The sequence below is a fragment of the Oryctolagus cuniculus genome, chromosome 17 (genome assembly GCF_964237555.1).
Source record: "Oryctolagus cuniculus chromosome 17, mOryCun1.1, whole genome shotgun sequence".
Lineage (NCBI taxonomy): Eukaryota > Metazoa > Chordata > Mammalia > Lagomorpha > Leporidae > Oryctolagus > Oryctolagus cuniculus.
The window spans coordinates 44,924,951-44,948,240 of NC_091448.1; the positions used below are offsets into that span (position 1 = coordinate 44,924,951).

The 23,290-nt window shown below is 41.0% G+C and overlaps 1 protein-coding gene across 6 annotated transcripts in view; it reads left to right on the top strand.

Annotated features, from left to right (window-relative positions):
* Positions 1–23,290, top strand: part of TAOK1 (TAO kinase 1) — a 176,922-nt gene that overhangs the window by 80,066 nt on the left and 73,566 nt on the right. For all 6 annotated transcript variants that reach the window (XM_051824587.2, XM_051824588.2, XM_070061154.1 and 3 more), the window contains 5 exons: positions 12,792–12,863; positions 18,152–18,253; positions 19,414–19,459; positions 20,685–20,781; positions 22,231–22,344. In XM_051824587.2, coding sequence (XP_051680547.1) covers positions 12,792–12,863; positions 18,152–18,253; positions 19,414–19,459; positions 20,685–20,781; positions 22,231–22,344 — 431 coding nt within the window. The remainder of the gene's footprint in view (positions 1–12,791; positions 12,864–18,151; positions 18,254–19,413; positions 19,460–20,684; positions 20,782–22,230; positions 22,345–23,290) is intronic.

Below are 23,290 nucleotides of genomic sequence, written 5' to 3' on the forward strand. Positions count from 1 at the left end.
AGGGTGAACCAACAGCAAAAGGAAGACCTTTCTCTCTCTCTCTCACTGTCCACTCTGCCTGTCCAAGACAAAACAAAACAAACAAAACAAAACAAAACAAAAAAACAAGGAAACCAAAGCAACACCAAAACTATGTTTATCTGAGCTGGTTCAGAGAACTGTTGAACACAGAAATCCAGAATTAAAAGTCCGTCTTACCGTGGTGGCCTGATTCTACACCCCTCCAATCAGAAGTCACTTTTGTGATAGGCAAGTTTTTCTTCTACCTTATCCAAAAAGCCTTCTCCAAACCCTTGACCTAAAAAGCAGATTTGAGTCCCCTTCTCCTCCCTCTTTGATGGCCAGCAATAAATCCTATCTTTTCTCAAAAGAGTAGAATTAAAGATTATGACTGGAGCAACAGTAGTGAGCCTACCTCATTCTGTAAAATTCTTTCAGAATGTACACTTTCCAGGAACTTTTTGAAGACCCCTTCATATGCATGGATTTCAAAACTTCTTTGCACCAAAATAAATTTACCTTTTAATTCCATTTCCCACAATTTTTTTTTGATGTTCTCTTTTGTAACTGCTCAAATCATAAAACTCTTAGAGGAAAATATAGGAGTAAATCTTTAAGACCTTAAATTTGCTAAGGAATGGGGAAAAAAGCAATGAAAGATAAAAGTTATAAATTCAAATTCATCAATTTTAAAGCATCTGTGTATCAAAAAACATTATAAAGAATGTGAAAAGCTAAACTATAGAAGGGGAGAAAGCATTTGCAAATCGCATATCTGATAAGGTTTTAGTATCCCAAATACATAAAGACAACTCAACAACAAAGCAATAAACCACCCAGATTTTAAAATGGGCAAAAGACTTGAACAGAAGATACATGGATGGTACATGAAAAGGTGTTCAACATCATCAGTCATTAGTGAAACAGAACATGAATCAAAATCACAAGGAACGGTTTTTGTGCAGGATAAGCCACAGCCAGCAATGTCAGCATCCCATATGAACACCACACCAGTTCAAGTTCAGGGCACTCAACTTCCACTCCAACTCCTTGATAATGCACCTGGGAAAGCAGTGGAAAATATACCAAGTGCTTAGGGAGACCTGGATGGATTTCTGGCTCCAGGCATGAGCAGTTGTGGTCATCTGGGGAGTGATCCAGTGGATGCAAGATCTTATTTGTTCTCTCTCTCTGTAACTCTGCCTTTCAAGTAAGTAAATCTTTTAAAAAGAAATCTGAATGAAACACCACTTCACACCTAGTGGTATAGCCATAATCAAAATAACAGAAATTAACAGGCATGATCAAGGATGTGGAAAAACTGAAGTGGTCTTACACTGCTGGTGGGAATGGAAATAGTATAGCTGTTAGGGTGCCGTTTAGCAGTTCTTCAAAAAGTTAAGTACACAACTATCATAAGAACTGGCAATTCCACTCCTAAGTATGTACTCAAAATTAAAAATAAGGATGTAAGGGCTGGTGCTGTGGTGTACAGGCATCACATATGGGTGTTGTTTGGGGTCCCAGCTGCTCTACTTCTGACCCAGCTCTCTGCTTATGCATCTGGGAAAGCAGCGGGATATGGTCCAAGTGCTTGGGCCTCCGAACCCATGGAAGACATGGGTCTCTAGCTCCTGACTTTGGACTGGCCCCTGTGGCCATTAAGAGAGTGAAACAGCAAATGAAAGAACTCTGTCTTTGTCTCTCTGTATTTTCGATAAAATGGTAGCTTTACCCACTATGCCACAGTGCTAGCCCCTGTGTATGAAAATCTTGTTCTCAGATCATCCAGTAAAGACACTGTTCTTTCCCCACATCAGCTGGCCGTATTGTATAGGTTTATTTTTGAACTTTAAATTCTCTTCAGTTTGTCAGTGTATCTTTCTATCAGTACCATAGTTTTGTTTTGTTTTGTTTTTAATTAATTTATTTATTTAAAAAAGTTACACAGAGAGAGAAGGAGAGGCAGAGAGAAAGAGAGGTCTTCCATCCACTGGTTCACTCTGCAGCTTGGCCGCTGGACCTGAGAGGATCTGAAGCCAGAAGCCAGAAACCAGGAGCTTCTTCCAGGTTTCCCAAGGGTGTAGGTGCCCAAGCATTTGGGCCATCTTCTACTGCTTTCCCAGGTCATAGCAGAGAGCTGGATCAGAAGAGGGGCAGCCAAGACACAAACCCGTGGCAATATGGGATGCTTATACCACAGGCGGAGGCTTAGCCTACTACACCACAGTGCCAGTATGAAAATAGTTTTCTAAAACTAATGCAACAACACTTAACAATTTATGTAGCCATTAAAAATACAAAACTTATAAATCCCACAAAAGAGCACTATTTAGTAAAATCTTCCACCAGGAAATAACAGATAAATGTGTCATCTCACTTTTTAAGATCAACAAAAAAGTAAGCTTTTTTTTTTTTTTTTTTTTTTTTAAAGATTTATTTATTTATTTGAAAGGCGGAGTTGCAGACAGGTAGAGGCAGAGGCAGAGTGACAGACCTGCCATCCGTTGGCTCACTCCCCAAATGGCCACAAGGCTGGAGCTGGACTGATCTGAAGCCAGGAGCCAGGAGCTACTTCTGGGTCTCCCATGCAGGGAATTGGATTGGAAGAAGAGCAGCCAGGACACGAACTGGTACCTATATGGGATGTTGGTGCCACAGGTGGAAGCTTAACCTACAGTGCCACAGCACCAGCCCTTGACAGTGAACTTTCTGTATCACAAATGGAAATACAGTATTTCTGTTGTACTTCAATGATTCACTAAAAACTCTGAAATCATGCCTTTATTTCCTTTTTTTTGTTTGTTTTTGGCTGCTCTTCTTCCAATCCTGTGTGAGAGACCCAGAAGTGCCCACTGGCTCCCAGCTTTCAATTGACTTAGCTCCAGCTGCTGCAGCCATTTGGGAAGTAAACCAACAGATGGAACACTTTTCTCTCTTCCTCTCTGTAACTGTACCTCTCAAATAAATAAATAAAATCTTTAAAAATTTTTTCATATAAGTAATTGATATAGTGATTTCAGATCATTCTTATTAGACCTCAAGTGGATCTTCTCAGGCATTTTCCTGGTTGGAAACAAAAAGATTGATTATATTTTCTTTTTTTATACTCACTCTTTTTTTTTTTTTTTTTTTTTTTTTTTTTTTTTTTTTTTGACAGGCAGAGTGGATAGTGAGAGAGAGACAGAGAGAAAGGTCTTCCTTTTGCTGTTAGTTCACCCTCCAATGGCCGCCATGGCTGGCCCGCTGCGGCTGGCGCACTGCGCTGATCTAAAGGCAGGAGCCAGGTGCTTCTCCTGGTCTCCCATGGGGTGCAGGGCCCAAGCACTTGGGCCATCTTCCACTGCCTTCCCGGGCCACAACAGAGAGCTGGCCTGGAAGAGGGGCAACCGGGAAAGAATCCGGCGCCCCGACCGGCACTAGAACCCGGTGTGCCGGCGCCGCCAGGTGGAGGATTAGCCTATTGAGCCGCGGCGCTAGCCTATACTCACTCTTATTCCTCGCTTTCTCTTAACATCATCTAGTTTGTTTTTGACCTGGTAGTGAGAACAGATGGCATATAGAATTATGTTCTTCAGTTATTCATTACCCTCACTTGGTTCTGTTCTACATAGTATGTAAACAGACAAGTTCACAAACTTTTTTGTTACTGTATTCTCTACTAGAGGAATATCCCCTGCTCTTTTCAGTCCATTTGTTAATACTGGATCACTTCACGTAAAATGTAGTTATTATTTACTTGCTCCATATCCTTTCTGTTGTTCTTGTCATGTATTACGTGGACATGTATTATAAGTTCACAATATGTCATAATTTTTTGTTTAAATATTTTTTGCTGTTTATCTTAAAGAAATGAAGATGAAAATAGTTTTTTTTTTTTTAAAGATTTTATTTATTTATTTGACAGGTAGAGTTGCAGTCAGTGAGAGAGACAGACAAAGAGAAAGGTCTTCCTTCCATTGGTTCACTCCCCAAATGGCCGCAACGGCCGGAGCTGCGCCGATCCAAAGCCAGGAGCCAGGTACTTCTTCCTGGTCTCCCATGTGGGTTCAGGGTCCCAAGCACTTGGGCCATTTCTACTGCTATCCCAGGCCATAGTAGAGAGCTTGATTGGAAGAGGAGCAACCGGGACTAGAACCCGTGCCCATATGGGATGCCGGCGCCGCAGGCGGAGGAATAACCCAGTGTGCCATGGTGCTGGCCCTGAGGAAAATACTTTTTAAGATCTACCTGTATGTTACCATGTCATAGAAAACATGATTGTATATATTGGAAAATTCTATACCGTCTATTTAAGAATTCCTGGAACTAATAAGTGAGTTTAGTAAGGTTATAGGATATGTGAACAATACAGAAAAATCTTTTTTTTCCCAAAAAAATTTATTTATTTATTTGAAAGGCAGAATGACAGAGAGAGAGGAGAGGGAGGGAGACAGAGAAGGAGATTTGTCATCTGCTGGTTGTTTCCCCTTAATGCCTGCAACAGCTGGGGTTAGACCCTACCAAAGCCAGGAGCCTGGGGTCTCCCATGTGGATGGCAGGAAACCTAGTATGTGGCCATTATCTGCTATTGCCTCCAGGGCACATTAACAGGAAGCTAATATGAGACTTGTTTTTTTTTTTTTTTTTTAAGGTCTATTTTATTTATTTGAGAGGCAGAGTTACAGACAGAGAGATGTAGAGACAGATTTTCCACTGCTGGTTCTCTCCCAAATGGCCACAATGGCGTAAGCTGGGCCAATCTGAAGCCAGGACCCAGGAGCTTCTTCCAGGTCTCCCACATGGGTGCAGGGGCTCAAGCACTTGAACCATCTTCCACTGCATTCTCAGGCTATTAGAAGGGAACCTTATTAGAAGTGGAGCAACTGGGATGTGAACTGGTGTCCATAGGGATTGCCAGCGCCACAGGCCGAGGCTTAACCTACTATACCATGGTGTTGGCTTCTAATATGGGACTTTTTCCTAGGCTCTCCAGTAGTGGACGCAGATATCCCAAGCAGCAGCTTAACCTGCTCTGCTGCAATCCGTTGTATTTCTATATTCTAGTAGTAAATAGCAGGTATTTGAGATTTGAAGCATACTATTTATAGAACTTTCTAAAAATTATATAAATCAACAGAATATTTGCAATATTTGTATGCAGAAAACCATTAAACGTGGATAAAAGAAATCAAATAACACCTTCTGTAGATTGGAAGACTAGATATTATTAGGCTATTAATTCTGTTTAAATTGATGTAGAAATTCAGTCAATGACATTCAAAATCTCAACAGTCATTTTGCAAAGGTATTGAGAAGCAGATTCTATAAGTTTTATAGAAAGGCAGAGTTACTACAATAGCTAAAACAATTTTGAAAGTAACCAGTTATAAACTCAGTCTATCTAATTAATTTACTATAAACATATAGTGGTCAGAAGAGTGATATTGGTCAAAGGATATTTACAGGGGCCGGTGCTGTGGCGTAGTGGGTAAAGCTGCCACCCTCAGTGCCAGCATCCCTTATAGGCACTGGTTCGAGTCCCAGCTGCTGCACTTCTGATCCAGCTCTCTGCTGTGGCCTGGGATAGCAGTAGAAGATGACCCAAGTCCTTGGGCCCCTGCACCCACATGGGATACCTGGAGGAAGCTCTTGGCTCCTGGCTTCGGATTGGCAAAGCTCCAGCTGTTGCAGCCAACTGGGGAGTGAACCAGTGGATGGAAGACCTCTTTCTCTCTCTCTGCCTCTCCTTCTCTCTGTGTAGCTCTTTCAGATAAATAAATAAATCTAAAAAAAAAAAAAAAAAAAAAAAAAAAAAAAGGGATATATACATAAGCCGGTCAAACAGAATAGAATCCAGACATAGACCCACTCAAATATAGTCAGTTGATTTGTTTAAGGATTTATTTATTTATTTGAAAGGCAGAGGCAGAGAGAGAGATTTTCCATCTGTTGATTCTCTCCCCAAATGGCTGCAATGGCTGGAGCTGGGCTGATCTGAAGCCAGGAGCCAGGAGCTTCTTCTGGGTCTCCCACATGGGTGCAGGGGCCCAAGCACTTGGGCCATCTTCCATCGCTTTCCCAAGCCACAGCAGAGAGCTGGATCAGAAGTGGAGCAGCTAGCTGGGTCTCAAGCTGGTACCCATATGGGATGCTGGCACTGCAGACAGCAGCTTTACTCTTTTTTTATTTTTATTTATTTATTTATTTATTTATTTTTGACAGGCAGAGTGGACAGTGAGAGAGAGAGACAGAGAGAAAGGTCTTCCTTTGCCATTGGTTCACCCTCCAATGGCCGCCGCGGCCGGCGTGCTGTGGCCGGCGCACCGCGCTGATCCGATGGCAGGAGCCAGGAGCCAGGTGCTTTTCCTGGTCTCCCATGGGGTGCAGGGCCCAAGCACCTGGGCCATCCTCCACTGCACTCCCGGGCCACAGCAGAGAGCTGGCCTGGAAGAGGGGCAACCGGGACAGAATCCGGTGCCCCAACCGGGACTAGAACTTGGTGTGCCGGCGCCGCTAGGCGGAGGATTAGCCTAGTGAGCCGCGGCGCCGGCTATTTTTTTTTATTTTTGACAGGCAGAGTGGACAGTGAGAGAGAGAGAGAGAGAGACAGAGAGAAAGGTCTTCCTTTGCTGTTGGTTCACCCTCCAATGGCCGCCGCCGCCGGCGCACCATGCTGATCCAATGGCAGGAGCCAGGTGCTTCTCCTGGTCTCCCATGGGGTGCAGGGCCCAAGCACTTGGGCCATCCTCCACTGCACTCCCAGGCCACAGCAGAGAGCTGGCCTGGAAGAGGGGCAACCGGGACAGAATCCAGTGCCCCGACCGGGACTAGAACCCGGTGTGCCGGCGCCATAAGGTGGAGGATTAGCCTACTGAGCCACGGTGCCAGCCCTGCAGCTTTACTCTTTAGGCTACAGTGCTGGCCTTGTCAGTTGATTCTTTTAAATTATTTTTGAATTTTATTTGTTAGAAAGATGAAGATAGAGATCTTCCATCCACTGATTCAGCTCCTAAGGACTGGGCCAGGTCGAAGCTAGGAACCTTCATCTGGATTTCTTATATCGGTGGCAGGGACCCAAGGACTTGGGCCATGTTACACTGTATTCCCCGGTATATTAGCGGAGAGGAGGCTCGGAAGTGGAGCATCCAGGATTCAATCCATTGCTCATATGGTACACTAGTATCACAGGCAGTGGATTAATATGCTGTGCCACAACACCAGCCCCAGGAGCCAGGAATTCAATTCAGATTTCCCACCTAGGTGACAGGGATTTAAGTACTTGAGCTCCCAAGGTGTGCATTAGCAGGAAGCCAGAGTCAGAAGTGGAAACAGGTCTCAAACCCAGGCATTTGAATATGGGAGGTAAGCATTGCAAGCAACAATTTAACCACTGCAGTAAATGGCTGCAGTAGTCAGTTATTTTTTTAGCAGGTAGAAATAAAATTCAGTTGGAGAAAGGATATTCTTTTTAATAGATGGTGTTTTAACAGATGGACATGCATGTGTATGAAAATTAACTTTTGCTCATACTTCATACTTTATACTGAAAGTAATGTAAAATGTATCATAGAACTAAATATAAAGAATAACAGTATAAAGCTTCTAGGATAAAATACCAGAAAAAAACTTTTTTATCTTGGACTGTGCAGAGTTCACAGACGTGACACCAAAAATCATGACACCAAAAACCATAAAGGACAAATTTATAGGGGCTGGCGCCGTGGCTCACTAGGTTGATCCTCCGCTTGTGGTGCCAGCGTCCCATATGGGCACCGGGTTCTAGTCCCGGTTGCTCCTCTTCTAGTCTAGCTCTCTGCTGTGGTCCGGGAGGGCAGTGGAGGATGGCCCAAGTACTTGGGTCCCTGCAACCACATGGGAGACCAGGGAGAAGCACCTGCCTCCTGGCTTCGAATCGGCACAGCACCGGCTGTAGCGGCATTTGGGGAGTGAACCAATGGAAGGAAGACCTTTGTCTCTCTCTCTCTCTCTCTCTCACTGTCTAACTCTATCTGTCAAATAAAAATTGTTTAAAAAAAGGACAAATTTATAAATTGGTCTTCATCAAAATGAAAAAAGAATACTATATACTTTTAAGATTTATTTGAGGGGTGGTGCTGTGGCCTAGTGGGTAAAGCCACCACCTACAGTGTCAGCATCCCTTATTGGTGCCGATCCAAGTCCCAGCTGCTCCACTTCCAATCCAGCTCTCTGCTATGGCCTGGGAAAACAGTAGAAGATGGCTTAAGTCCCTGGGCCCCTGTGTTTTTCCTTCTCTCTCTCTTTAACTCTGACTTTCAAATAAATAAACCTTTTTTTTTTTTTTTTTTTTTTTTTTTTTTAAAGATTGATTTGAAAGGCAGAGTTACATAGAGAGGAGGAGAGACAGAGTGCGTGAGAGAGCTCTTCCATCTTCTGGTTCCATCCTCTTATTCACTCCTCAGATGGCACACTACTTAAATGGATGCAACAGCTGAGGCTGGGCCAGGTGAAATCAAGGAACCTGGAGCTTCTTCTAGGTCTCCCACATGAGTGCAGAGGCCCAAGGGCTTGGGTCATCTTCTGCTATTTTCTCAGATGCATTAGTAGGGACCTGGATTGGAAGTGGAGCAGCTGAGCCTTGAACTGGCACCCTATATGGGATGCCAGCATTGGCTTTGCAGATGGAGGTTTAACCTGCTATACCACAGTGCCAGCCCTTTCAAAGAATACTGTTAAGAGAATGAAAAAGAAAACCACAAATTGGACAAAAATAATTTTAAGTTACAAATTTAATAATTTTTATCCAGAACATATTCAGAGTTCTATAAATACTCAAAAATAAGGACATTAACTCCTTATAACTAATCATGGGGCAGTTTTTGGCACAGTGGTTAAGCTGCTGATTGGGATGCCTGCATTCCATATCCAAGTGCCTGGGTTTGAGTCCCAGTTGTACTCCCAATTCCAACATCCTGCTGATGCGCACCCTGGGAGGCAATGGATGTTCGCTCAAATAGTTGGGTCCCAGTTTCTAGCTTTGGCCTGGCCCAGCCCTGGCAGTTATGGGCATATGGGGAGTGAATCAGCAGATGGGAATTGACTCTGTCTATCCTTTATCTCTTTCTCTTTCTCTTTCTCTTTGTCTCTCTCTCTCTCTTTCAAATAAAAAAATTTTTAATACAGAGTAAAGGTCCAAATTGAAACATCACCACAACAGTTCAGATGGCAAATAATAATATTAAAAAGTGTTCAGCATCACTAGTCCTTAGGGAGACAGAAATTAAAAATACATGGAGATACCACTACCCATCTTTAGAATCCCTTTAGAAAAATTAAAAAGAGACCGATGTTGAGGTGTAGCAGGTAAAAGCCATGAACCTGCAACGCTGGCATCCTGGTTTGAGTCCCATCTTCTTGACTTGTGAACCAGCTCTCTGTTAATGTGCCTGGGAAAATCAGTGGAAGATGGCCCAAGCGCTTGGGCCCCTGCACCCATGTAGGAAACCCAGAAGAAGCTCTTGGCTCTTGGCTTCATCCTGGCCTAACACTGGCCATTGCAACCATCTGGGCAGTTACCAGTGGATAGAAGATCTCTCTCTCCCCCCCCCCCCCCTCTCTTTTCTCTCTGTACATCTGCCACTCAAATAAATTACATTATAAAAAAAAAACAGAAAGGAAAAAATTCAGGAAATACATATAGCTTATGAGTAAGTAGAACACCTGGAAATCTCATACATTGTTGGTGGAATGCTAAGTGGTCTTGGCACTGTGGAAAACAGTTTGACAATTTCTTATAAAGTTAAACATATAATTACCATATAAGCTACACATCCCATTTCTAGATAGTAATCCATGAGAAATAAAAAATTAAGTTCACATAAATACCTATGCATGTATATTTACAGTAGTTTCATTCAATTTTGCCAGGGCTGGTATCTGCTTAATTGTGTTCACTATGATGAGTGAATTTTATGTCATGTTCATTAAAAATATTATCAGTGGGGCTAGCACTTTGGTATAGTGGGTGAAGCCACTGTCTGTGGTGCATCATATATAGGCGCTGGTTTGTGTCCCAGCTGCCCCACTTCCAATCCAGCTCTCTACTATGGCCTGGGAAAGCAGTGGGCCCCTGCACCCATGTGGGAAATCCGGAGGAAGCTCCTGGCTCTTGGCTTCAGATGAGGTCAGCTTTGGTCATTGTTACCACCAGGGGAGTGAACCAGCGGATGGAAGACCTCTCTCTCTCGCCTCTGCCTCTGCCTCTCTGTAGCTCTGCCTTTCAAATAAATAAATGGATCTTTAAAAAGCAAAATATTATCAGCCATGCTTGAGTGAAACCCAAATGGAATGCAAACTGTAACAAATGAACCTAAGCATATTATAAATGAGCAGCATAAACACACAAAGGGAGGAGAGAACAACTAATCTAGTTCTTAGGAGAAGAAGTAATCTAATTACCTTGGACATGTTATTTGGTTAGATATTCTAAGTCTAGTGACTTTCTCACAGGGATATTGTTTGACAATTCTGAACCTATTGTGTGTGTGTGTAGAGTAGATTTTAATCGGTAAATGTATTGTAGAAAATGGGAACCAATTTTCTCATAGCAACAAATAGTATATAGCTGTTTAATATTATGGTAAAATTATGGATTTAGTCTCTTTCCTTATGGGAACCTTAGGAATACAACCACACCTAAAATGTTTGCTCTATAGAAAATGTTTCAAATTCTTTACAGTTTGTGCTTCTGGTTTACTTCCCATTTGTAAATTGAAGACAAATAGATGTAAGAAAAATTCCATCTGTGATTTCATGATGCAAAGATAGCCATTGTTAACATTTAGTTATACATCCTAGTAAAATCTCTTTGTTTGAACATGTTGGACACAGGCTGTGTCTGTGTATGTTTTATGTTGCTAACATTTGTTTGACTTCTAGATTGGACACAAAATAAGGAAAGTAGGACCCAGGAAATAGGCATTACAAAAACATTCTTTTTTCTGAAATACAGTTTTGTCTGAATCTGAACTTGTTTCTTTTTTCTCCCTACACAATAATGTGGAGGAATATAGAATATAGGAAAAACAGAGTATTTTGTAAATACAGATGGGCCTTATATAACAATCACATTGGGGCTGGTGCTGTGGCGCAGTGGGTTAATGACCTGGCCTGAAGCGCTGGCATCCCATATGGGTGCCGATTCGGCTGCTCCACTTCCGATCCAGCTCTCTTTTATGGCCTGGGAAGGCAGTGGAGGATGACCCAAGGACCTGCACCTGCATGGGAGACCCGGAAGAAGCTCCTGGCTCCTGGCTCCTGGCTTCGAATCAGTGCAGCTCCAGCCTTTGCAGCCAACTGGGGAGTGAGCCATTGGATGGCGGACCTCTCTCTCTCTCTCTCTGCCTTTACTCTCTCTGTGTAACTCTGGCTTTCAAATAAATAAATCTTTATTTAAAAAATCCCATTGAGAAAATTATTGGCATGTAGGCACTTAATGTGATGCAATGATTTTGAGTATGGTTTACATCCAGTAAATAATACAGACATTAAATGTATTCTTTGATGAGATTAAGAAATTATACTTTAATAAAATTTAAGAGTCAGTCATGTAGAATGATATGGTATTTGCTGGGTAGAGTAGAAAGGATTAGATAGAGGATAGACTATGTCCTCTTTGAATATATCTCTTTCGAAAATAAATATTGTGTATATTTTTGAAATTGTATCAGTATGCATTGGGGGAGCAGTGCCTTTGATACAGGGTTTTGCTTTTTTTTTTTTATTTTTTTTTCTTTTGAGCAGGATTATTTTTGTGCTTTTGTGAGTAAATTTTGTTGTAGGGGTAGGCAGTTGCCTAGAGGTTCAGAAGCCAATTAAGTTGTTGATATCCTGCATCAGAGAGCCTGGGTTCAATACCTGGCAGCAACTCTTATAACCAGCTCTAGGAGGAGGCAGTAGTGATGGCTCATGTAATTTGGTTTCTGCCACTTCCATGGGTCACTTAGATTGAGTTCTGGGTTGTGTCTTCCAGCTTCAACCCAGTCCAGTCCTTGCCAATGCAAGCATTTGAAGAGTATACCAGTGAATGAATGGGAACTCTGTTCTGTCTCTCTTTCTCTCTCTGACTCTCAAAGAAAAAAAAATTTTTTTTAATTTGTTGTATATATCTGAGATTTCCAATATGCAGTTATAGAATAGTAGAAACAATAAAATGGTTACTATAGTGAAGTAGGTTAACGTACCTGTCATCTCACATAGAAACGAGCAGCTAACATCTTACTTTTGTTAAGTCTGTAATACCATAGAATTTTATTAACTTTATTCCTCATTCTACATTATTATTAGATCGACATTTTTTTTATTTTTTAATCATTTATTTATTTATTTTAAATTCAGAATTACACGGAGAGAAGGAGAGGGAGAGAGAGAGGTCTTCCATTTGCTGGTTCACTCCCCAATTGGCCACAATAGCCAGAGCTGCGCCAATCCGAAGCCAGGAGCCAGGAGTTTCTTCTAGGTCTCCCACACTGGCGCAGGGGCCCAAGGACTTGGACCATCTACTACTGATTTCCCAGGCCATAGCTGAGAGCTTGATGGGAAGTGGAGCAGCCTGGTGCCTGTAATCTACATTATTATTAATCTTTAGACTTGTTCATCCTATATGTCTGGTATTTTGCATTCTTTGACTTATATCTCCCTATTGCTTCTCCCCTAAAAGCAGTTTTTATGTCCTTTTTCACATGATAGCTTATAAGTGCTTTTATTCTCAAAGAAATGATTGTGCTGATTTAATCTGTTCATTTTAAAACAACATTTTTTTTTAATTTTAGGCACGAGATGTGCGTACCAATGAAGTGGTGGCTATCAAGAAAATGTCTTACAGTGGAAAGCAGTCTACTGAGGTGGGTTAAATATGTATACTTTTATTGGCATGTTAGAGAAAGACATGCTATTTTTAACTGCAGAGAATGGGTGGAATTTTTTTAAAGCACAGTGTACAGAAATAAATGTATACTAATCTTAAATGTATATCTTACTTTTCTTTTATAATCTATTACATAGAGCCATATATACAACATTACTGGTATCCCAAAAGCTATGTAACTTTTACCTATGATTTTTAACTTTTTAAACTGTTGTTTGCTATATTATTCTATGTGTATTTTGGAGGCATTGTCAGTTTCTAAAGGGCTAATTAATATTCTTGACAGTAAATTTTGTTGAATATAATATTTGTAGATGTTTAAAAATTGTTTAGGACTGGCTTTGTGACACAGCAGTTTAATTACTGCACACAACACCAGTGTACTATATCAGAGTGCTTATTTGAGTATCAGCTGCTCCATTTCCCATCCAGCTCCCTGCTAATACACCTGGGAAAGCAGCAGAAGATGGCCAGCCGGCACCTCGGCTCACTAGGCTAATCCTCCACCTTGCAGTGCCGGCACACCGGGTTCTAGTCCCAGTCGGGGTGCCGGATTCTGTCCCGGTTGCCCCTCTTCCAGGCCAGCTCTCTGCTGTGGCCAAGGCCAGGGAGTGCAGTGGAGGATGGCCCAAGTGCTTGGGCCCTGCACCCCATGGGAGACCAGAATAAGTACCTGGCTCCTGCCATCGGATCAGCGCAGTGCGCCAACCACGGCAGCCATTGGAGGGTGAATCAACGGCAAAGGAAGACCTATCTCTCTGTCTCTCTCTCTCTCACTGTCCACTCTGCTTGTCAAAAAATAAAAATAAAAAAAATAATAATTAAAAAAGAGCAGGTTGCTAAGGGCAGGCGTCCCTGTCAGGGGGCGCAGGTTCGATTCCCAGCGCTTGCTCCTGACTGTGGGAAAAAAAAAAAAAGAAGAAGAAGAAGAAGAAGATGGCCTAAGTGCTTGGGTCCCTGCACTCATGTGGGAGACCAGGGTGGAGTTCCTGGCTGCTGGCGTTGGCCTGGTACAGACCTGGCTGTTGCAGCCATTTGAGGAATGAACCAGAGGATGGAAGATCTCTCTCTCTCTCTCTCTCTCTTTCTCTCTCTCTCTGTCACTCTACCTTTTAAATAAATAGAGCTTTAAAATGTAAATAAATAAAATAAATTTTACTTATTTATTTATTTTTATTTTTTGACAGGCAGAGTGGACAGTGAGAGAGAGAGACAGAGAGAAAGGTCTGATCCGATGGCAGGAGCCAGGTACTTCTCCTGGTCTCCCATGGGGTGCAGGGCCCAAGCACTTGGGCCATCCTCCACTGCACTCCCTGGCCACAGCAGAGAGCTGGCCTGGAAGAGGGGCAACCGGGACAGAATCCGGCGCCCCGACCGGGACTAGAACCCGGTGTGCTGGCGCCGCAAGGCAGAGGATTAGCCTAGTGAGCCGCGGCGCCAGCCTAAACTAAATTTTAATCAATAGGAAGTGTGTAACAATCTGAAAAAAAAAAAAAGTAAATTATTGCTACTATATTAAATGGACCTTAGTATTTTAAAAATTTATTTGAAAGGCAAAGAGACAAAGAGATGTCTTCTGTCTGCTGGCTGACTTTCCAGTGTCTACAGCAGCCAGGCTTGGACTAAGCTTAAAGCCAGGGGCTAGGAACTCAGTCCAGGTCGCCCATGTGAGTGGCAGGGTCTCAGCTACTTGAGCCATCACCCATTGCTTTCCAGGGTACATATTAGTAGGAAGCTGAACTCAGAAGTGGAGCTGGAAGTAAAATCTAGGCACTCCAGCATGGGATGCAGGCATCCCAACCAGTACCTTGATCAGTGTGCCAAAAGACCTTAAAGATATATTTTATTGATCTGAAAGAGAGAAGAGAGAGATTTTATTTTTTGATTTATTTATTTATTTGAAAGGCAGAGTTACAGAGAGGCGGAGGGAGGGAGGGAGGGAGGAAGGAAGGAGAGAGAGAGAGAGAGAGAGAGACGCCTTCCATCTGATGGTTCACTCTCTAGATGGACGCAACAACTGAAGCTGCACCTATCCGAACCTAGGAGCTTCTTCCAGGTCTCCCACAAGGCTGCAGGGGCCCAAGGACTTGGGCCATCTCCTACTGCTTTCCCAGGCCATAGCAAAGAGCTGAATCGGAAATGGAGCAGTCAGGATTCAAACTGGCACCCATATGGGATGCCAGCACTGCAGGCAGTGGCTTTACCCACTATGCCACAGTGCCGGCCCCAAAGAGAGATCTTCCATCCACTGGTTCATTCCCCAAATGGCTGCAATGGTATGAACTGTGCCAGGCCGAAGCTGGGAGCTAGAAGCTTCTTCCAGGTCTCCCATGTGGGTGTAGGGGCCTAAGCACTTCAGCCATCTTCCGCTGCTTTCCCAGGCACATTAGCAATGGGCTGGATCAGAAGTGGAGCACTTGGGACTCGAACCAGTGCCACTATGGGATATCAGCTTTGCAGGCAGCGGTGTTTCAGGCAGCAGTGTTTCAGGCAGCAGTGTTTCAGGCAGCAGCTTTACCTGCTATGCCACAACATTTTGTTTTCCTACTATTTTTACTATTTTTCCTACTATTTTAGTATTTGCTACAAAGATTTTGTTTTCCTACTATTTTTTGGAATCTATTTTACTGTAAGTCTTGCTTTCATGGTGAATACACTAGGATATAATAATACAAGGAGTTTGAAATCAGGTATTGAAAAATAGACTTAAAAGATAAAAATGCAAAATTTATTTCTCAACATAAGATCTTTCAGTTTTAAGCCACTTAAAAGCAGTGATACCAGCCCATTAGCTCATCCATAAATTTCAGTATCTTACTAGCTGAAGAAAAGTGGATGCCCTTTAAGATTTTTTTATGATTAAGAAACAAAAGTCTTTAGGGGCTAAATCAGAAATCCAAGGAGTATGCGTAATAAATTCTCATCCAAACTTGCAGAATGGCTGTTGTTTGGAGTAGTGATTGAGATGACTCTTGGGATGCTGGCATCCCATATTAGAGTGGCTCTGCTTCTGCTATTGCTGGCATTTAGGGAGCAAACCAATGAATGGGAGATCTCTATCTTTCTGTTTCAAATAAGTAAAATTTAAAATTTAAAGCCATAAAGCAGGTTTTCTGAATTTATGGCTGCACCACTTCTGATCTAGCTTTCTGTGATGGTCTGGGAAAGCAGTGGAAGATGGCCAAAGTCTTTGGGCCTCTGCACCCATATGGGAGACCTGGAAGAAGCTCCTGACTCCTGGCTTTGGATCAGCCCAGCTCAGGCTATTGTGGCCATTTGGGGAATGATTTAGCAGATGGAAGAATTTCTCTCTCTCTCTCTCTCCCCCTCTTTCTCTCTCTCTCTCTGCCTCTGCCTCTTCCTCTGTAACTCTGCCTTTCAAATAAATAAATAAGTCTTTTTTTAAAAGAATAAATCTAGTAGAAAGCATATCTTAAGGTTTTTGATTACACTACTTTCCCTTCTCTGAATTACATAGTCCAAATCAGTAGTAAAGCTTAAAAAAAAGAAAACAAGAAAAACAAATTCTTAGTCCCTTTCCCACACCATACCTCTGAGTATGGACCCAAGTACCTGGGTTTTTTTTGGTTTTGTTTTGTTTTGTTTTTTTGACAGGCAGAGTTAGACAGTGAGAGAGAAACAGAAAAGTTTTCCTTCCGTTGGTTTATCCCCCAGATGGCTGCTATGGCTGGCGCGTTGCGCCAATCCAAAGCCAGGAGCCAGGTGCTTCCTCCTGGTCTTCCATGCAGGTGCAGGGCCCAAGCACTTGGGCCATCCTCCACTGCCTTCCCGGGCCACAGCAGAGAGCTTGACTGGAAGAGGAGCAACCAGGACTAGTACCCGGTGCCGCAGGTGGAGGATTAGCCTAGTGAGCCACGGCGCCAGCCCAAGTACCTGTATTTTTTTTTTTTTTTTTTTTTTTGACAGGCAGAGTGGACAGTGAGAGAGAGAGAGAGACAGAGAGAAAGGTCTTCCTTTGCCGTTGGTTCACCCTCCAATGGCCGCCGCGGCCAGTGCGATGCGGCCGGCGCACCGCGCTGATCCGATGGCAGGAGCCAGGAGCCAGGTGCTTCTCCTGGTCTCCCATGGGGTGCAGGGCCCAAGCACCTGGGCCATCCTCCACTGCACTCCCTGGCCACAGCAGAGGGCTGGCCTGGAAGAGGGGCAACCGGGACAGAATCCGGCGCCCCGACCGGGACTAGAACCCGGTGTGCCGGCGCCGCTAGGCGGAGGATTAGCCTAGTGAGCCGCGGCGCCGGCCAGTACCTGTATTTTTAAGAGTTCTTGGTTGCTTCTTAAGAGTAACTATTTAGAATACATCCTCTTTTTTTTTTTTTTAAGATTTATTATTTATTTTATTTGAAAGAGTTATAGAAAGAAGGAAACAGACACACACACACACACACACCCTATACACCCTACACACAGATCTTCCATTCTTTGGTTCACTCCCCCAAATGGCTGCTAAGGCTGGGCTAGGCCAAAGCCAGGAGATTCATCTGGGTCTCCCATGTGGGTGGCAGGGGCTCAATTCCTTGGGCTATCCTTAGCTTCTTTCCCAGGCACATATGGGATACTGGCATCACAGATGGTGGCTTAATCCACTACACCACAGGGCTATCCTAGGATTATAGAATTTTATAAGGCTCTTTGCTGATAAATTTTATCAAACTAAAATTTTTGTACCTCAAATGAAATAATTTTGTAAATTATATAATTGCATTGTAAACTTTATGAATGTTATTTTAAAATTTTTATATTTTGATATTTCATCTAAAAATTACAAATTAGGGGCTAGCTTTGTGGTACAGCGAGTTAAGCCGCTGCCTGCCACACTCACATCCCTTATTTATGCTGATTTAAGTCTCAGCTGTTCAACTTTTGATCTAGCTCCCTGCTAATGCACCTGGGAAAGCAACAAAGGAGTACCCAAGTCCTTTGGCTCCTGTGCCCATATGGGAAACCCAGATGGAGTTCCAGGCTCCTGGCTTTGGCCTTGCCCAGCCCCAGCTATTAAGGCCATTTAGGTAGTGAACCAGTAGATGGAAGATCTCTCTAGGTCTCTCGCCTGTAACTCTGCCTCCCAAATACATAAATAAATAAACCTTTATAAAATTCAGGTTAAGCAAAGGTGTATGTTCTTGTTAACCCTTCTTTTTCTAGTAATTATTTTTTTCTTCTGTAATTTTATAACCTATTTTTATAGCTTTCTTAGAGTTAGAACACCAATTCATAATTCTTTGCCCTTTTCTTTTCTCCCCACAGAAATGGCAGGACATTATTAAAGAAGTCAAGTTTCTACAAAGAATAAAGCATCCCAACAGTATAGAATACAAAGGCTGCTATTTACGTGAACACACAGCATGGGTTGGTATCTGTTCTCTCTTTGTAATTTTGGTTGTAAGTTAAGAATGAACTAATTCAGAGTGTCTGCTTGTGTAGAAACATGTGAAAACACCTGAAATAATTGTTCATACTGAGACTGAAAGGGCAGCATTTCTAGAATTCTGCTGACCTCAATGTAAAATACCTTCCATGTGTTTTAATGCAAGGATTCAACATTGTGAAAATAGTTCCATTAGTTGAGGATGAAAGTTAACAGTTTTTTGATACAAATATATTATGTCCATTTTACCAAAATAATCTTGATGCAGTTTGGTCAAATCTTTATGAAATTTGAACTTATACTGATTTATTGATTGAATAATACTAAAGTTAGAGAATTGAGGCACTTTATTATAAGAAGTACAGATTAATTTTACCCTGTTGTTACCATTGCTAGGACATGGTAGTATCTATAATGGTATATGTGTATAATAAGGTATATCTTGTAAGACAAAGATTAAATTTCTTTGAATAGGAATTACCTCTTATTTTGAAAAATTAATAAGCACAACTGATTATCATTTTAATAAATGCAATTTAGTTTTAGGTTTTTAATTTTTTTTACATTTTAATGCAGTTTAATTTTGGTGATGGGGTGGTGGTGACACCTGTAAGTGAAGCTATGGTTTAAGAATAAGCAGTGACATTGGCTAGGTTACCACTCTGTCAAAGTTTCTCCATTTATGAAACAAGTGTAATACTAGACCTCCCTCAAGGTTGTTGCAAGGGTTAAATCGGTTAATATATTTAAAATACCTGGCACATAGATGGTACTTTGTGTTTGCTTTAAAGGAAACATTCAAGCTGTAACCAAGCCGTTGTATATGTAGTTCCAGAGAACAGTTTTCTGCCTCCTAACAATGATCAGTTTTGTTTTTACAGGCTAATCGTCATAGAATATGTTATTCCTTTCTAATTGTACTTGGTAATTATATATGGCATTATTAAAAGACTGAGGTATCAGTGGCTTAGTTTTATATATCCATTTACCATATTGCTGAATATTATTGATAAAATGTAAATGATGACTGGAGTTTGTTTTACCACAAACAATTTTCTTAACTTCTTGGTAAAATTTTGATCTCAAATAGAATCTTGTAAAAATGTATTTTAATGCTTTTATAACTTTTCTTTCCATGTAGCTTGTAATGGAATATTGTTTAGGATCTGCTTCAGATTTACTAGAAGGTAGGTTTCCTTCAATAATTATAAAAGTATTGGGGCAGGCATTTGATCTAGTGGTTAAGACGCCCTCAAATTAACTTGGATTGCCTGGATTTGATACCTATCTCTATCTCCTGACTTCAGCTTTTACAGGTTAGACCCTGAGAAGCAGTGGTGATGGCTCAAGTAACTGGCTTCCTGCCACCCACATGTGAGACTTGGCTTGAGTTCCCAGCTCTTGGCCTCCTCTCAGCCCAATCCTGACCTTTAAAGGCATTTGAAGAGTGAACCACTGGATGGGAGCTTTCTTTCTCTTTTCTGAGTCAGTCTCTCTCAGTCTGTCTCTCTCTCTCTCACACACACACACACTTAAAAATTAATTCCAATTAATTGTCGCTCCAATTAAAAAGAAATTTATTAATAGACTAATTCAGTTAGAAATTGTGTAATGTTTAATAACTGAATAGCATGAGATTTCTGGAAAAAAATCCTTAACCTTTTTCATATTCTCAGTATGTGTTATCCTTATTAAATATTAAATAGTAGCATAAAAGAGGCAGTTTGTCTGTCATCATGACTTTACATTTGTCAGGATTCTTTTTCATTCAATTTGGTCCTCTTTCTGTACAAGTTAAAGATAGATAAATGAGAATAAAGTAAAATGTCTGGGGTAGCCATATTTCCTAATGGTTGGGATGCTCACATCCCATATTGGAGTATGTGGGTTTGAGTCCCAGCTCCCTTTTGCCTTCCAGCTTCCTGCTAAGGTGGACTCTAGGTGGTGGCTTAAATCATTGGGTCTCTGCCACTCACATGGGAAACCTGGATTGAATTCCAGTTCCCAGCTTTGGCCTAGCCTAGCCCTCACTTTTGCACACATTTGGGGAGTGAACCAGTAAGTGGGAAATCTCTGTCTTATCTCTCTGTGTCTCCCCTCACCCCTAGTCACCGACGCTGCTGAAATATTTTTTTTTAAAAGAAAGAATTTCTTTGGTATTTTTGTTTTTATACTCACCAAGTAATTGTTCAATATTGTAAATTAAAAGGAAAATTGGCTGAGAATTATACTTTTTAACTGCTGGCACAACTATGTATTAATTAGAAAGTTCAATAATTTTATCATTTTGTTATAGAAATTTTTTCTTGCTAAATGTCAGCTTTTAAAATATACCCATATATTAGATAAGTATATTTAGAAAACAAAGATGTTCTATGTAATAATTATTTTTAAATACACTCTTATTTTAAGTTCACAAAAAGCCATTACAAGAAGTGGAAATAGCAGCAATTACACATGGTGCTCTACAGGGACTAGCCTATTTACATTCTCATACTATGATCCATAGGTAAGTGCTTTGAAAATCATTAAATATTGACAAGCAAATGGCTTGTTGTATCTATCAAATCTAGAATTTATTAACCCTGAAATTTTTGTTGGATATAGTCAATTTGAATTATATAATCTTTTTTTATTTTTGGATTGTTAGTGTATTAAAACGAACATACTGATACTCTTTGTATCACTGTTTAAGATACTTTTTGACTTATATGTGCTGCTGGATCTTCTAAATATGTACACTTCATAGATTTGCCATAGAAATTTAATTGTAGAGTCAATTTGCAAACTGAAAGGGATGTAAGGAATCATGTAATCTTTTTTTTCTCATTTTACATTTGAACAAAATGATGCTCCAATTTCTTACTGTAATTTCCCAAAGTTTATGTAGAGAGCTAAAACTGAAATCTCTTTCATTGATTATTCCAATCATGGATAAATAAAAGCTACTTAAGACTATGCTTTTGAGCATTAATCCTTAGTAATCTTTGATGAAAAAAAAATAACTGAAGTTAACACATTTTATAGTGCATTTTTGTCACTGGTATTGGTTTTGGCTGTTTTAGAAGGAAACAGCATTTTAAAATTATATATATATAAATCAGGCAGTACATATTAAACTATATAACAGGGCCAATGTGAATTAATAGGCTGTCATTTCTTAGGTGATGATAATAAAGCCTAAGGGAAACATTTGTAGTAGTAAATAAATGGATCACAGGGTTTGGATTAGAACCTAGGGCTTTTTTAACTTCAGACTACCTCTTAATTAAAAAACAAAACAAAAAACAAAAAAAAACTGGAAGGAAAATAGATTCACATAGTATTGTTTGTAGGACAATAATTTTTTGAAAGATTAGATTATTGTTATAATGCCTATTGGACATAGAGTCCCATTATAAAAATATTCTTCATTTTCTTAAGTTTGGAGAAAGTTAAGTTTCAAAGTAAATCTGATATCAGTAATATTGTATTATGTTTTAGTTTTGTTTCTTATTTAATTATAACTGTGCTAAAGTTTGGAAATGATATGAATAATCTCTTAAAAACCAACTTTGTAGGATAAGTTTCTGTTTTCTTTTTTATTTTAAATTAGATTCTCAGAAATCTTACACATTATGATATGGCTGTTACCTAATTGAGGTATATTTCAAAAGCCATGGTTTGTACCAATAAACAGAGGCTTAAATATAGATTATATACTGTAATCACCTTACTTTGTTTTGTTTTTTGTTTTTTGTTTTTTAGTGGTATTTGTCTCAGAAAATTGTTACTATACTAGTATTCTTACTTGGGTTCTGTATTTTTTTGTCTTCATCTCTTTACCACAATTATGGGATTCTCATTTAATTATTTTGATTTATCTTTCCCTGTTTTATGAATTCTTACCTGATTTTTATCATTTTAAACACAGTCTAATGAGAAAAAATAAATAATTTGCTGTGTTTCTTAATCCCAGAGATATCAAAGCAGGAAATATTCTTCTGACAGAACCAGGCCAAGTGAAACTTGCTGACTTTGGATCTGCATCCATGGCATCTCCTGCCAATTCTTTTGTGGGAACGCCTTATTGGTAAGAATATTCCTATCTGATGTTAATACTCCTGATTGAAATAGGTAAAGTATTTTTTTTTCAGATGTCTTTTTTTCCCCTAAAAATACACTGCGGTTTTTAGACAGTTTTACTTTAAGCATTACATTTAGTTTTAACTATGGACTTGGAATGCTTCTGCATTTTATTTTTTCATGTTGTCCTTGCCACAGTTGCTTTCCTATTAGGATTTGCATCATAAATGGGGTGTGGGGATGAAAAAAATTGAAACAATCAAATAGGGGGAGAGATAGACATAATAAGTGGTAATTCGTGTGTGGATTTTTTTTTTTTTAAGATTTATTTATGCCAGCGCGCGGCTCACTAGGCCAATCCTCTGCCTGTAGCGCCGGCACTCCGGGATCTAGTCCCGATTGGGGCACCGAATTCTGCCCTGGTCACTCCTCTTCCAGTCTAGCTATCTGCTGTGGCCCCGGAAGGCAGTGGAGGATGGCCCAAGTGCTTGGACCCTGCACCCACATGGGAGACTAGGAAGAAGTACCTGGCTCCTGGCTTCAGATTGGCATAGCTCTGGCAGTAGCGGCTATTTTTGGGGTTAACCAACGGAAAGGAAGACCTTTCTCTCTGTCTCTCTCTCTCACTGTCAAACTCTACCTGTCAAAAAAATTTTTTTAATTTATTTTGGGGCTGGCACTGTGGTACAGCAGGTTAATGCCCTGGCCTGAAGCGCAGGCATCCCATATGGGCACCGGTTCTAGTCCTGGCTGCTCCTCTTCTGATCCAGCTCTCTGCTATGGCCTGGGAAAGCAGTGCAAGATGGCCCAAGTCCTTGGGTCCCTGCACCCACATGGGAGACCCAGAAGAAGCTCCTAGCTCCTAGCTCCTGGCTTCGGATTGGCACAGCTCCGGCCGTTGCAGCCAACTGGGGAGTGAACCATCGGATGGAAGACCTCTTTCTCTCTCTCTC